Source organism: Cherax quadricarinatus, chromosome 94 (assembly GCF_038502225.1).
Source record: "Cherax quadricarinatus isolate ZL_2023a chromosome 94, ASM3850222v1, whole genome shotgun sequence".
Taxonomy (NCBI): domain Eukaryota; kingdom Metazoa; phylum Arthropoda; class Malacostraca; order Decapoda; family Parastacidae; genus Cherax; species Cherax quadricarinatus.
In genome coordinates, this window is record NC_091385.1 from 361,309 (window position 1) to 377,926 (window position 16,618).

At 39.9% G+C, this 16,618-nt stretch overlaps 1 protein-coding gene and 1 long non-coding RNA gene across 4 annotated transcripts in view; one reads left to right on the forward strand and one right to left on the reverse strand.

Annotated features, from left to right (window-relative positions):
- The window catches only part of LOC138855426 (uncharacterized), a 341,731-nt gene that overhangs the window by 322,759 nt on the left and 2,354 nt on the right, over positions 1-16,618 (reverse strand). The window lies entirely within an intron of this gene.
- Positions 1-16,618, forward strand: part of LOC128700899 (serine-rich adhesin for platelets) — a 348,673-nt gene that overhangs the window by 318,203 nt on the left and 13,852 nt on the right. For all 3 annotated transcript variants that reach the window (XR_011394661.1, XM_070104712.1, XM_070104713.1), the window contains exon 10: positions 5,443-5,614. Coding sequence is in view for 2 of the 3 variants with exons in the window: in XM_070104712.1 (XP_069960813.1) it covers positions 5,443-5,614 (172 nt within the window). In the remaining variant the exon portion in view is untranslated. The remainder of the gene's footprint in view (positions 1-5,442; positions 5,615-16,618) is intronic.

Here is a 16,618-nt window from a genome sequence, read left to right on the forward strand (position 1 = left end):
AGGGAGGTACTACCGTCTAGACAGCAACCACCTAGGGAGGTACTACCATCTAGACAGGAACCACCTAGGGAGGTACTACCGCCTAGACAGGAACCACCTAGGGAGGTACTACCGCCTAGACAGGAACCACCTAGGGAGGTACTACCGTCCTGCCTAGTGAGTGTAAATTGGAAACCTGTGATTGTTTTACATGATGGTAGGATTGCTGGTGTCTTTTTTCTGTCTCATAAACATGCAAGATTTCAGGTAAGTCTTGCTACTTCTACTTACACTTAGGTCACACTACACATACATGTACAAACATATATATACACACCCATCTGGGTTTTCTTCTATTTTCTTAATAGTTCTTGTTCTTTATGTCCTCTTATCTCCATGGGAAGTGGAAAAAGAATTCTCCGTAAGCCATGCGTGTTATAAGTGTAGACAAATGCCAGGAGCAAGGGGCTAGTAACCCCTTAGTTAAAAACAAAATGTAAATTTAGTACTAAAAAACGTTATTTAAAAAACAAGTTATGTATCCCAATATACTGCACAGAATGTAGCTAACATGGACATACAATAAAAAATTATGTTTCTGTAACTAAAAATGTTATCCATGGAGGCAAAGAAGGGAATGCATGAGAGTATAGTAGTACTAACACTCTTATATGGGTGTGAAGCTTGGGTTGTGAATGTTGCAGCGAGGAGGTGGCTGGAGGCAGTGGAGATATTCTGTCTAAGGGCAATGTGTGGTGTAAATATTATACAGAGAATATGTAGTGTGGAAATTAGGAGGAGGAGGTGTGGAGTTAATAAAAGTATTAGTCAGAGAATTGAAGAGGGGTTGTTGAGGTGGTTTGGTTATTTAGAGAAAATGAAACAAAATAGAATGACTTGGAGAGCATATAAATCTGAGGGGAAGGAAGACGGGGTAAGGATCATCCTCATCCTAAGTCACTGACTTTTTTTGGGTTATCATAGGTTCTCTACACATATGCTGCTATGTATTTATTTATTTATTTATTTATTTATTAATTTATTTATTTAAAAATTTGTGCACACATACAGAGGTACAAAAAATACAGAAAAGAGCAGTATGCCAAAGCCACTTATACTATGCATAGCATTACGGGCTGGCTTAAAATTAACTTAAGATGAACTAAGCAATGATGACATCGGTGATAAAACTTTAATGTAAACAGATTACTATAAAGCACAAGTGAGTATTACAAAGACAGGTCATATGGTTGTATGCATTGTTGTACATTCAGTAGAATGGAGTATTCTGTTAGGTAGTGTATTTAAAAAATAATAAAGTTAGATTGGGTTTTAGGTTTAACATTTATGTGATATAATTGTGAGAAACATTTAAGATATACAATTTATAAGGTTCAGTTATTCAGTATTTATTTGGTTTTGGGTGAGTAAGTGATCTTTGAGAAGAGACTTGAATTTATAAACAGGTAGTGTTTCTTTTATATTTACAGGTAATGAGTTCCAGATTTTAGGGCCTTTTATGTGCATTGAGTTTTTGCAAAGTGTGAGATGGACACGAGGAACATCAAAGAGTGATCTGTGCCTTGTGTTATGGTCATGCGTTCTGTTGAGGTTGGCAAGGAGATGTTTGAGGGGAGGGTTAATATCAGAGTTAAGTGTTCTATGTATGTAATAGGTGCAGTAATAAGTATGAATGTTTTGTATGGTGAATAGGTTTAGTGTATTGAATATTGGTGGAGTGTGCTGCCTATAGTGAGAATTTGTTATCATTCTAACTGCAGCCTTTTGTTGGGTAATTAGTGGTCTGAGATGGTTACTTGTTGTTGAGCCCCATGCACAAATTCCATAGGTGAGATAGGGGTAAATAAGAGAGTGATATAGGGCCAGGAGGGCTGACTGTGGAGCATAGTACCGTATCTTCGATAGTATGCCTACAGTCTTGGAAATTTTCTTAGAAATTTGTTGTATATGTGTATGAAATTTGAGTCTATTATCAAGGTGGATTCCTAAGAATTTTCCCTCTGTTAGCTTTGTGATAGGTGATCCGTTTATCATTATGTTAAGAGGGACATCTGTAGCTCTGTTACCAAACTGAATGAAGTAGGTTTTGTCAATGTTTAGTGTAAGTTTGTTAGTCCTCATCCAGGTAGATATTTTCTGTAATTCTGTATTTACAGTATTGGCTAGCGTGACTGGGCTCGGGTGGGAGAAGACGTATGTAGTGTCATCTGCAAATAGTGTGGGTTTGAGTAATTGCGAAGCGTTTGGTAGGTCATTTATGTATAGGAGAAAGAGAAGAGGGCCAAGGACACTTCCCTGTGGGACACCAACTGTAATTGGTTGTGCAGAAGAGTTTGCCCCATTTGCATACACATATTGGCTTCTGTTGCTGAGGTATGACTTGAGGTAGTTGAGGGAGTGCCCTCTTATACCATAGTGTGACAATTTTACGTGGAGCAAGTCATGGTTAACTGTATCAAAAGCTTTACGTAAGTCAATGAAGATCCCCAGTGGGACTTCTTTTTTCTCTATTGCAGTGTATATATGTTCTAGCATGTGTATAATAGCATCATTAGTATTTTTATTTGGCCTGAATCCAAATTGGCAGGGGTTGAGTATGTTTTGGGAGATAAGGTAGGAGTAGATTCGTTTATGAATTAATTTTTCGAAGATTTTTGAGAGAGGGTGTAAGTTGGATATTGGCCTATAGTTATTCAACTCTGTTTGATCTCCTCCTTTGTGGATTGGGGTGACCCTTGCTATTTTGAGTACTGTGGGGAAGGTGGAGGATTCAATGGATTTGTTAAAGAGTGTTGCAATGATTGGTGATAGCACTTGTGACACTTTTTTGTATATAAAGGGTGGTAAGGTATTTAAATCTCCTGCCTTGTTTTTTAGCGTGTTGATAATAAGGGAGACTTCGTATGGGTTAGTCGGAGCTAGGAACAGTGTGTTCGGGTAGTTGCCAGTGAGGTAGTCATTTGGTGGGGTATCTGAGCTTGGGATTTTATTGGCAAGGTTTTGTCCTATAGTGGAGAAGAAGTCATTGAGTCTGTTTGCTGTTTCTGTTGGTGGGAGTTGGGGTTCATCTGATTTTGCTAATTTTATTTCGCTATTTCGTGATATCTTTTTTGTTCCTAGAATTTCTGATAGGGTTTTCCAGGTCTTTTTTATATCACCTCGTAAGTTGGATAATCTGTTCTCATAATACAATTTTTTTGCCCTTCTTATCAGGCTGGTTAGGATTGACGAGTAACGTTTTGTTTGGTCTCTGGTTATGTGACCCATTCTGTACTGTTTTTCATATTGGTGTTTTGTATTTATGGATTTGAGAATGCTGGGTGTTAACCATGTTAACCATGAAAGTTAAGACACGTGTGCAACATCTGGATATCTTTATTGTAGACGTTTCGCCATCCAGTGGCTTTATCAATACAGATTCTAGGACATAATAGGAAGACAGTAGAACTATATACAAAAGATGAGGTAATCAGTCCCTCGGCCTTGGAGTTAGTGTTCACAGCATCGTGGTGGAGGAGAGTCTGGAGCAAAGGCAAGAAGACTGGCGTTTTTATAGGCGTCAGTGGATGGGACGGGCAGCAGACGAGGGCAGTCACTGGTAGGCGGGATTCCCCAGTGGAAGTAGGTCCTTCCCAAAGAGATGGGTTAGTTGCAGCAGCCGTGAAGAAGGTCTTGTAGATGTCCTCTGAACCAAGATTCCATGATGTTGCAGTGTCTGACAAGTTGTGCAAGAAAGGTATAAAATACCGACAATATGAAAGTTAAGACACATGTGCAACATCTGGATATCTTTATTGTAGACGTTTCGCCATCCAGTGGCTTTATCAATACAGATTCTGTATTGATAAAGCCACTGGATGGCGAAACGTCTACTACAATAAAGATATCCAGATGTTGCACATGTGTCTTAACTTTCATATTGTCGGTATTTTATACCTTTCTTGCACATGTTAACCATGTTAACCATGTTAACTATGTAACTGTATTTGTGTATACCTGAATAAACTTACTTACTTGAAGAGGTTGGAGGAAGGGGGTAAAGGAAGTTTTGTGGGCGAGGGGCTTGGACTTACAGCAAGTGTGCGTGAGCATGTTAGGAAGGAGATAAATGGTTTTGGGGACCTGATGAGCTGTTGGAGTGCGAGTAGGGTAATATTTTGTAAAGGGATTTAGGAAAACCAGTTAGCCAGACTTGAGTCCTGGAAATGGGAAGTACAATGCCTGCACTTTAAAGAAGGGGTTTGGGATATTGGCAGTTTGGAGGGACATCTAAACTGTCGTATCTGAGTGAGTGCCCCTGCATAGACTGATTATGTAGGAGTGATGATGAAAGTGTTGAATGATGATGAAAGTTTTTTCTTTCTTTTCGGGTCACCTTGCCTTGGTGGAAAACGGCTGATGTGTTAAAAAATATGTTTTTTTTTTATTAACATACTGGCCGATTCCCACCAAGGCAGGGTGCCCCGAAAAAAGAAAAACTTTCACCATCATTCACTCCATCACAGTCTTGCCAGAAGGGTGCTTTACACTACAGTTTTTAAACTCCAACATTAACATGTACATGTATATAAAATATAAGTCTTACATATTTTGAACAGTTTATAAAATTGCTTGAGTTTTCTCTTGGCAATATGGGACGAAGCAGTTGCTGGTGTCGGATAGGCAAAGAGCTATCTGGTAGGCACTGCATAGCGTAGAATGATACATGACTTCACTTGAGAAGCAGAATTTACAGGTTTGCCTGTCCTTGTTGGAGAATGGAGAGTGAACTGTTGAGTTTGATGGAGGCTGGTAAACCTGTTGCCCTTTCCTAGGTTTTGGTGAGACAATAGAATGAGGAGTTTCCTCAGAGTCTGGATGGCATGAGTGGCTTCTGTGATCTTGGTCATTTTGATATGTCTAATCTGAAGTCTGAGTGACAAGTGATCAACCTAGAGGGATTGACAATCCCTTTTTTGTTCAAGCTATGAGCTACAAACATGATAGGAAAAAAAAAATCTGGCCTCTGCTGGAGTTTTTGTAGAGACAGATGAACATGTTTTGTTAATGTCTCCCATGTTGTAGTTTTAAGTTCTGATGACATTGGGGCAGGAGATCTCTAGTTTCTTCTTGGCAGGGTTATCATACCAAAGATCATAGGAGATGTGTTCACTCTCAGCCAAGGAGTTCACCAGCAACACCTGTCATGGTGTGACCTTAAGCTTTGGTCACCTTCATTGATGTTGTTAGGTAAAAGGGCACTTGTAACTAATGCAACATTTTATTGTGACAACGTTTTGCTCTCCAGAAGCTTTGCCAAGCCGTAATGGCTGGAAAATAAAACGTTGCCACAATACAGTGTTGCATTAGTTGCACGTGTCCTTTTACCTAACATATTGTAGGTAATTCTACCAACATTATTCATTGATCTTGCTTATCCTGAGACACTGCCTCATTCTACAGGTGCTAGAGGAACAGCGGATGAATTTCCAACGTTTTATTCACAAGAGACAAGATGCTCTGGACAACCAATGCTCCGCCATTACTGACTGGGCCATGCTTATGTCCACCGAGCTGCGCAGGAGAGACGAGGACCTTCACAGGTTTCTCAGCGAAGATCTCCAGTACACCACAGGTACTCTACACACAACACAACTTATTAATAATATCTTGATTTTTATGACGAGTTCTCAAGTACAATATCTCGCCCGGCTGCTTTAATTAACGCTATATTGATACGTAAGAGTTTAGCACAACTTTGTGAATATCACCTTGCTATTTAATCTAAGAGCTTAACAGTCTTGTAAACAAGGTATTTTAATATATCTTTCAGTATATTGTTAACCCGTAAACGGTCCAAACGTATATATACGTTTTTTCAACATTTGAAAGTATGTAAAAAAAGCAGATCTTCTTTTTGTTTTTTTTACATTTGAAAATGTGTAAAAAAACTTTGATCTACTTTTTTTTGTTATATTTGAAAATATGTAAAAAAAACGTAGATCTGCTTTGACCGTTTACAGGTTTAATAAGAGAGATTATGCCTTTACATACATACAGTAAACACTATAACCAAAAAAAAGGCACAATACCATGACTGGAACAATACACAAATAACCTGCACATAAAAGAGAGGAGCTTATGATAACGTTTCGGTCCGACTTGGACCGAAACGTCGTCGTAAGGTTATTTGTGTAACCCGTCATCGCGGGTTATTTGTGCAACACTCTATATAACAGACTTAAAATTATGAGCAAAATCCACTGGTTAAATTTGATTTTGAACTTGTTTATTTTCAATGTTTGTTACTGTATATCCATCATTTGTATCCAGTAATATATTAGGTATCCTAGTGTTTCTTTGTTTTTCTACTTTTTTCCAAATTATTCTGATTTAACGAACATTCAGACAATCCCCCATTAGTCTGTCATATTGAGTCTTTACTGTTAATATTGCATAGTCTCTTATTCATCATTTAATTGCAGTTTTTCCATGAATGTTGTGATATCACAGTTCACATGACCCTCTGACTGCAACATCCCAGCCTTCCTTCCTCACTTATCTCCTCTTATTGAATTCATACAAAGATTACAATAGCACTTTCTTTTCAGATAGTGAGAGGGTTGCAGAAAAGCTTATATGCTAATATTTGCAGCAAATGTTTTTCTGTCCACAGGAAATTATATTAATATTTTCTTTAAATAAGGATCAATCTGTTTCATGATTTGTTTCTTGTATTTGTGACTGAAATGTTGCATCTCATTTCCTTTCATGCTAATATCCACAGGAGGTAAATTTGGGTTAATGATGAGCACTAATGGGGCTCTACATATGTCATCAAAAAGTCCATATGGGAATTCTAAGCAGTTTTTCTAAAAGCACATGAATTGCAGAGACCAAACCCAAAGTAGGTCAGTGATGGCCTAGTGAGAAAAACATTGTCTATATATAGTGATACCTTTATTATCAAGTGTCATTTAAACCTGGACTTTAAATATAGTGTTTTTCTCTCGAACCCTCAATAATCCCCTGAGTTGCTACACCAACACACCAGTGTGTAGAAGACACACACACGTCACACAACTTTTTCTTTCTTGGGATGGTTTTTTTGCCATAAGTAGAGACTTTTTAAGTCATGACTTGAAAATACTCTAATGGTAGCTAGAGCGAACTTTGTCACATTAAAGACTTGTCCTCTTGCTCACGTTTTTGTCTTCATTCCTGACAGTGTACTCTTCCACGCTTTTATATATTGGAATTTCAACAAACCGGCCTTCTCCCACCAAGGTAGGGTGATCCAAAAAGAAAAAAACATTGTTTGGGTCACACTACCTTGGTAGGAGACAGCTGGTTTGAAAAAAAATGATAAAACCCCTAAACTTTCAATTAAGAAGTGAGGCTTAGTCCTGCTATGTAGTTTAGGGTATCTTCTCTGCCACATTTTTAAAATAATAGCACAGTGTGTGTTGCCTTCCATTTGTTTGCTGATTTTGCCTCTTGTAGTGAAAACCCAGCAGTAACAGCCTGGTTGATAAGGCCAGGGCCACCTTAAGGCCTGGTCATGGACCGGGCCGCAGGGACATTGATCCTCGGAACACCCTAAAGGTATACTCAAGGATAACTTAATTCACAATACACAAATAACCCGCACATAAGAGAAACTTACGACGACGTTTCGGTCCAACTTGGACCATTTACAAAGTCACACTAACCAGAAGTGGAGCAGGACGGCTATATATAGGCAGGAAGAGGTGGTGGTAGTAGTAGTAGTAGTAGTGCAAGAATGGTATATAATACTGACAAGATGAAATTAAGACACATGCGCAACACCCGGGCATCCCTATCATAAACGTTTCGCCATCCAGCCAGCCACTGGATGGCGCCTTTTTTTGTTATTTATAACTTAATTCATTTGCACATATCCTTAGAACCAATGATGCCATCCTGTCTGGTCCTGTTGCTTTTGTCTTGTCATTATTCAGTGGTACCATAAGTCTTTTAACCTCAAGGACCCCAATGGAGCTAAGTCACTTTGTCTGACTTTTTGGGTTATCCTAGATAATCTACACATAGGCTACTCTTTGCAATACTTTATGTAACTGTATGTGTACTTGTACCCGAATAAACTTACTCCTCTCAGACACTTCAGTTGACTGCTGTTTGTATATGTAATATATTAATGAATTCTGTCAGTGTGGCCTTAGTATCAAAGTGACGTGTTTGTATAGATACAGTCTGATGTCTGTGGGTGCCAGCAATGAAAGTCGGTACCTGACCAGCCAGGCTGTGGCTCGTACATTGGATTGCGTGCAGCCAGCAGTAACAGCCTGGTTGATCAGGCTCTGATCCACCATGAGGCCTGGTCACAGACCAGGCCGTGGGGGCATTGACCCCCGGAACTCTCTCCAGGTAAACTCCAGGTATCTGTGTTAATGGAGCTCAGCTAAAGCTGATGCCTGGCGAGATGTGTATGACACTAGTCTTGCACTGTGTTCTCAGACTACAGTGCAGCTCAGGTGTGTAAGACAGTGTGCTGATATTCAGTAAAATAAAGACACGTAGACAGAACAAGACTTCAGTGAGAGCTTTATCAAGGTACCTGTAATGTGGCAAGGCTTTCAATAAGTGAAAAGTTGTTTTTAATAAAAGCTTAACCTGTGCATGAGTCTTTGAGCTTCAGCTTATGATACCTATTAATTATACGGTATTATTATTATTATTATAATCAAGGGGGAAGCGCTAAACCTGGAGGATTATACAGCGCCTGGGGGGGGGATGTTGAAGGCATTCAGGGTTAATTCGGGGAACTGGAGCACAGATCCAATTTCTTAAATCAAGAGCCCCTCACCAACATCAAGGAACCTTCCTTGAGGGGAATTTTACTGTAGGTTCAGTACTGTATATGTCTGTTGCCGTTACTGTGGCACATCTGTGGGTGCCAATATACCCAAGTGTGGTACAGTGGACCCCCGCATAACGATTACCTCCGAATGTGACCAATTATGTAAGTGTATTTATGTAAGTGCGTTTGTACGTGTATGTTTGGGGATCTGAAATGGACTAATCTACTTCACAATATTCCTTATGGGAATAAATTCGATCAGTACTGGCACCTGAACATACTTATGGAGTGAAAAAATATCGTTAACCGGGGGTCCACTGTATTTCAGTTGATATCAGAGTAGTTATTAATTTGAACGTGATACAGAGAAGTACAAGGAATACAATTTTTAAAGAGCAGCATGCCAAAGCCCCTTATATGCAGAGCATTATGGGTAAGCTTAAAATTAAACTTAAGATTAGCTAAGCAATGATAGTCCATGTGACTTTCCATGTATATTCAGTATGTAACCTGGGTGTAGGCTCACCATAGGTCTATATACATGTGTTTTTCTAAGGTTGCAGAAAAAATGCATGGTAGTAATAGTCGGTATAGAGAACCACTGTCATCATTGTGTCCCAGTATTTCAAGAGAACTTAGTCTTCCTCCGAGAGATGCTATTTAATCGTTTTATTTTATACCTCATACCCACCTTTCGGGTGGTAGTCACCCCATACCCATCATGTGGGTGGTAGTCACCCCATACCCATCATATGGGTGGTAGTCACCCCATACCCATCATATGGATGGTAGTCACCCCATACCCATCATATGGGTGGTAGTCACCCCATACCCGTCATATGGGTGGTAGTCACCCCATACCCATCATATGGGTGGTAGTCACCCCATACCCATTATGTGGATGGTAGTCACCCCATACCCATCATGTGAGTGGTAGTCACCCCATACCCATCATGTGAGTGGTAGTCACCCCATACCCATCATGTAGATGGTAGTCACCCCATACCCATCATGTGGGTGGTAGTCACCCCATACCCATCATGTGGGTGGTAGTCACCCCATACCCATCATGTGGGTGGCAGTCACCCCATCCCCATCACGTGGGTGGTAGTCACCCCATACCCATCATGTGGGTGGTAGTCACCCCATACCCATCATGTGGGTGGTAGTCACCCCATACCCATCATGTGGGTGGCAGTCACCCCATACCCATCATGTGGGTGGTAGTCACCCCATACCCATCATGTGGGTGGCAGTCACCCCATACCCATCATGTGGGTGGCAGTCACCCCATACCCATCATGTGGGTGGTAGTCACCTCATACCCATCATGTGGGTGGCAGTCACCTCATACCCATCATGTGGGTGGTAGTCACCCCATATCCATCATGTGGGTGGTAGTCACCCCATACCCATCATGTGGGTGGTAGTCACCCCATACCCATCATGTGGGTGGTAGTCACCCATACCCATCATGTGGGTGGCAGTCACCCCATACCCATCATGTGGGTGGTAGTCACCCCATACCCATCATGTGGGTGGTAGTCACCCCATACCCATCATGTGGGTGGCAGTCACCCCATACCCATCATGTGGGTGGTAGTCACCTCATACCCATCATGTGGGTGGCAGTCACCTCATACCCATCATGTGGGTGGTAGTCACCCCATACCCATCATGTGGGTGGTAGTCACCCCATACCCATCATGTGGGTGGTAGTCACCCCATACCCATCATGTGGGTGGCAGTTACCTCATACCCATCATGTGGGTGGCAGTCACCCCATACCCATCATGTGGGTGGCAGTCACCCCATACCCATCATGTGGGTGGCAGTCACCCCATACCCATCATGTGGGTGGCAGTCACCTCATACCCATCATGTGGCTGGCAGTCACCCCATACCCATCATGTGGGTGGTAGTCACCTCATATCCATCATGTGGGTGGCAGTCACCCCATACCCATCATGTGGGTGGTAGTCACCCCATACCCATCATGTGGGTGGTAGTCACCCCATACCCATCATGTGGGTGGCAGTCACCCCATACCCATCATGTGGGTGGTAGTCACCTCATACCCATCATGTGGGTGGCAGTCACCTCATACCCATCATGTGGGTGGTAGTCACCCCATACCCATCATGTGGGTGGTAGTCACCCCATACCCATCATGTGGGTGGTAGTCACCCCATACCCATCATGTGGGTGGTAGTCACCCCATACCCATTGTAACTGAACATTATAATTGACCATTATAACTGAACAGTCCGTTACTGTTAGGTAGATTTTTAAGAACATAAGAATGGAGGAACACTGCAGAAGGCCTACTGGCCCATACAAGGCAAGTCCTTATCAAAATGACCTCTACCCAAAGATAAGAACATAAGAATGTAGGAACACTGCAGAAGGCCTACTGGCCCATACAAGGCAGGTCCTTATCAAAACGACCTCTACCCAAAGATAAGAACATAAGAATGTAGGAACACTGCAGAAGGCCTACTGGCCCATACGAGGCAGGTCCTTATCAAAACGACATCTACCTAAAGCTACCCAAGAATTACCTCCCGTACATTGGTTAAGGTCCATCTCATTATACAACTTATACAGCAGGTTAGGTTCCGGATTATTGCTTTAAAGCTAAAATCAGTGTAAAGTTCCATACACAAATAACCCGCACATAAAAGAGAGAAGCTTACGACGACGTTTCGGTCCGACTTGGACCATTTACAAAGTCACACTGTAAATGATCCAAGTAGGACCAAAACATCGTCGTAAGCATCTCTCTTTTATGTGCGGATATTTGTGTATTGTTCCAGTCACGGTATTGTGTCTTTTGTTGTTATTTATCGCTGTAAAGTGAAAACATTGCCTCATAACATGTTTACACTATTAGATATTAAGTGAACAATAAAGCTAGGCTTAAAAAAAATTATACAGTACACGCATTAGTCACTGTTTTCATCCTTAGGTTATAGTGGTGAATATATTTATTGTAGGAACTCTGAATAAATGAAAATTGGTTATAGTAACTGAAAACTGCTGCATTAGCGAGATGCTGTAAAGTGGGGCTCACCTGTTCAAAGGTTATTCTCTATAAAGATTACAATGTTGAATTTACAGAATTTGGTTGTTGTGTGGTTTACATGTAGTTAAATAATGATTACAGAGTGTACCACTAGAACGCCTAGCATGGCTAGGCATTATAGAGTGTACCACTAGAATGCCTAGCATGGCTAGGCATTACAGAGTGTACCACTAGAACGCCTAGCATGGCTAGGCATTTCGGGTATTTCTAGGTATTTCTTTTCCAGTTTACAAAATGTATTTTACATGTAATAAAATACGGTTAAGTACAAAAGAAAGCCACTAGCATGCAGTGCATTTCTGGTCTAGCATATCTCACTAATACCCAAAATGTTTAGGGAAAGTCCATGTCATCCTCTGAAACTTATCCTGCCTACAGTGCACACAATACAGTGGAACCTCAAATACAGTGGACCCCCCCATAACGATCACCTCCGAATGCGACCAATTATGTAAGTGTATTTATGTAAGTGCGTTTGTACGTGTATGTTTGGGGGTCTGAAATGGACTAATCTACTTCACAATATTCCTTATGGGAACAAATTCGGTCAGTACTGGCACCTGAACATACTTCTGGAGTGAAAAAATATCGTTAACCGGGGGTCCACTGTACTATAGAACTTTCTTCGATCCAGAAGGCTGTTCAAGTGTCGCTACTGAACGAATTTATTCCCATCAGGAATAATGTAAATTAGATTAGTCCATTTCAGACCCTCAAAAATACACTTATAAAGCACTTGCAAAAATACACTTACATAATTGGTTGAGTTGGGAGCTGTTCGATTTTTGAGGTTCCACTGTACATCAGTCCCCTGAGATACAAGATTAATGTATCCTACAAGATGGCTCTCAGTGTGAAAACATGCATCATGGAAGCATATTAACATTACTCTCCATGCTCAGTGATAACCCACATGTCGACGGAAACTCAGAAGATTAACTGATCTGTATGTATATTTCGACTCCTGGGATTCTCTACAGACCAATTAATCTTGTATGTTTCTGTTTGCATGTTGGTTATTATTGAACATTGACAGGTGTTCATTACACGTTAATTATCCATTACTTTCCATGTTAAAATTTTTAACGCTTGTTTTTCATCAAAAACTTACTTTCAACTTTTATCATTTCACCCCAGAACAGACAGTTTTAGAGTAAATAGTTTTTCAAAAATAATCAAAAACAAAATACAAAAGGTGTAATAAGTCTTAATTACCTACCAGTTATATCGATAATTTGTTTATAAAGTGGACCCCCGGTTTACGATCAGCTCCCAATGTGACCAGTTATGTAAGTGTATTTATGTAAGTGCATTTGTATGTGTATGTTTGGGGGTCTGAAATGGACTAATCTACTTCACAATATTCCTTATGGGAACAAATTTGGTCAGTACTGGCACCTGAACATGTAAAGTAAAAGGACACAAGTGCAACTAATGTGACATTTTATTGTGGCAACGTTTCGCTCTCCAGGAGCTTTGTCAAGCCTTTACATTAACGGCTTGATAAAGCTCCTGGAGAGCGAAACATTGCCACAATAAAATGTCACATTAGTTGCACTTGTGTCCTTTTACTTTACATATTGTCGGTAATTCTACCAACTTTATTACCACCTGAACATACTTCTGGAATGAAAAAATATCATTAACCGGGGATCCACTGTATTGGATAGTTTGTGATGGTAGCAGTGTACAGTAACACAGTATTCTACCTGTACCAACCTCTTTTCACTTTTCTGTTTTTCTTTGATAATTATCCATTCTTGGGACTATGATTATCACCTATTACAAAGATTTTTAAAGATAGCAGTGAATACACAGAGTGGAGGCACAACACCTAGGAGGACATACTGGTAGACTGGCGGGTAGGCCATGAGAGGCCTCATGTGTCACACATAACTTATGTGCAGCGCACCTAGTTTAAATACAAGTGTTTGCATGAAAACACTCGTATGTGCTTCTTGTACTGGTGGAAAAAGACGCTCATATGTTGATGTTGGGTACTAAAGAACGATGCTCATATGTTGGCAAAGTCTCGTGTAGAGGGTTTTTGTATCTCGGGAATTGCTGTAGGCTCAAGATAACCACTAGCATACGAAAATAATTATATATTCAGTAGATAAGTATTTACAACTGTTTGGAGTGACATTTGAACTGTCGTATCTGAGCGCCTCTGCAAAGACAGTGATTATGCAAATATCTACTGTAGTTCATAAACTCACTTTTTAAAATAATTAAGGTGCTATTAGATGCTTAAGTGTATAACTGAATTATCTATTCTGTAATAATCCCTTTTTCTTTCAAACTTTTACAAGTTTCAGAATAATCACGGAGTCTTAGTCATAAGTCTAGTTGTAGATTGAATATAAATCTTATATCATTTACTCAGAAAATCTAGTTTGTAAAATTACTCTCATCCTATGATTACAAGCATAGATCCTGCTGTAAACTTTTTACAAAATGAATTACATGAATCAACCAGTAACTGTAATTACTACACAGCAGACCAAGCAAAGACATTACTCAGTGCAAACAATAACATAACCATCTTTAACTACAATGTCAGATCCTTGAGCAAACATTATGATGACCTCACAGCATTACTCAGTTCCCTTCATTCCAATATATCAATCATCACACTCACAGAAACCTGGCTTAAGCCTGATATTACAGATTTCTATACCATTCCTGGCTACATGGCCATACACAACTGTAGAACAGACCAGCAAGGGAGAGGAACAGCTATATACTACTCAAATCAACTCGAATGTATCAATAAATCTTGCACAAGGGACGAACATGGAGAATATATCATAGCCAAATTTAAATCAAAAGACCTGCAAAAACCCCTCACAGTTATAAACATCTACAGAGTACCACAGTCAAACATTTATCACTTTAGTGAAAAACTAAGAAACATGATTACTGATGCACACATGAATAAAGACCACCTACTACTAACAGGTGATTTCAACATAAACATACTACACGACCAGGACCCACAAGTAACTGAATTCACAAACACAATGGGTAACTGCCTGTTGCTACCAGCAATATCTAAACCTACAAGAATCACCGAGACAAGCATCTCCTTAATATACCACATCTGGACAAACACCATATCCCCTTTAAAATCAGGCATAATCACAGACAACACTACAGACCACTACCCAACCTTTCTCATAACTAATCTGGGCAAACTACCACAAGACATTACTAAAGTAACCTTCAGACTACATAACGAGACAGCAGTTAACTTTATAGCAACTATGAATAACATCGATTGGCAAAATGAGCTTGAAACATATACAGATATGAATGAATGTATAAATAATTTTCTAAAGAAAGCCCAATGCCTCTATAACAGACATTGTCCCCAGAAAAACTAAACAGATCACAGCAAAGAGACTGAATAATCCCTGGCTAACACCAAGCATCCTCAAATCCATTAACACAAAGCACAAATATGAAAAACAGTATAGAATGGGTCAGATAACTAGAGAACAGTCTAAACGTTACTCGTCGGCACTTACCAGCCTGATAAGAAGGTCAAAAAAATTGTATTATGAAAATAGATTACATAACATCAAAGGTGATATGAAAAAAAACTGGAAAACTCTATCTGAAATTCTTGGAACAAAAAAGTTATCCAAAAATAAAGCAATCAAACTAAAAAAAATCAGATGAACCCCAACTCACTCCAACCGAAACAGCAGACTTAATGTTTTCTTCTCCACCATAGGAAAATATCTAGCAAACAAAATGCCAAGCACAAACACCCGTCCATCAAGCTACCTCATAGGTACCTACCCAAATACGCTATTCCTAGCACCAACCAACCCCACTGAAGTTACGCTCATCATAAACACCCTTAAAAACAAGGCAGGAGACATAAACAACTTGCCTGCTTTTATGTACAAAAAATCTTCTCAAGTTTCGTCACCAATTATTGCAACGCTCTTTAACAAATCCATTGAATCATCTACCTTCCCAACAATCCTCAAAATAGCGAGGGTCACTCCGATCCATAAAGGAGGTGACCAAGCTGACTTGAATAACTATAGACCAATATCTAACTTACCACTGCTCTCTAAAATCTTTGAAAAATTAATTCATAGACGGATCTATTCCTACCTCGTTTCACACAACATATTAAACCCTTGTCAGTTTGGATTCAGGAATAATAAAAGCACAAATGATGCTATCATACACATGCTAGAACTAATATATACCGCACTTGAAAAGAAAGAAGTCCCGCTGGGTATTTTCATTGATTTACGTAAAGCTTTCGATACAGTCGACCATGAACTACTGTACTCCAAATTAATGCGCTGTGGTATTAGAGGCCACTCTCTCAACTACCTAAAGTCATACCTTAGTAACAGAACTCAATATGTGTTTGCAAATGATGCAAACTTTTCCACCCAACCAATCACAGTAGGAGTCCCACAAGGAAGCGTCCTTGGACCACTCCTCTTTCTCATCTACATCAATGATCTATCGAATGCATCACAGCTACTCAAACCCATATTATTTGCAGATGACACTACATATGTCTTTTCCCACCCAAACACAGTCATAGTAGCAAACACAGTCAATGCTGAATTACAGAAAATATCTGCCTGGATGATGACTAACAAACTTACCCTGAACACTGATAAAACCTATTTCATTCAGTTTGGAAATAAAGCTGCAAATGATCCAGTTAACATAAC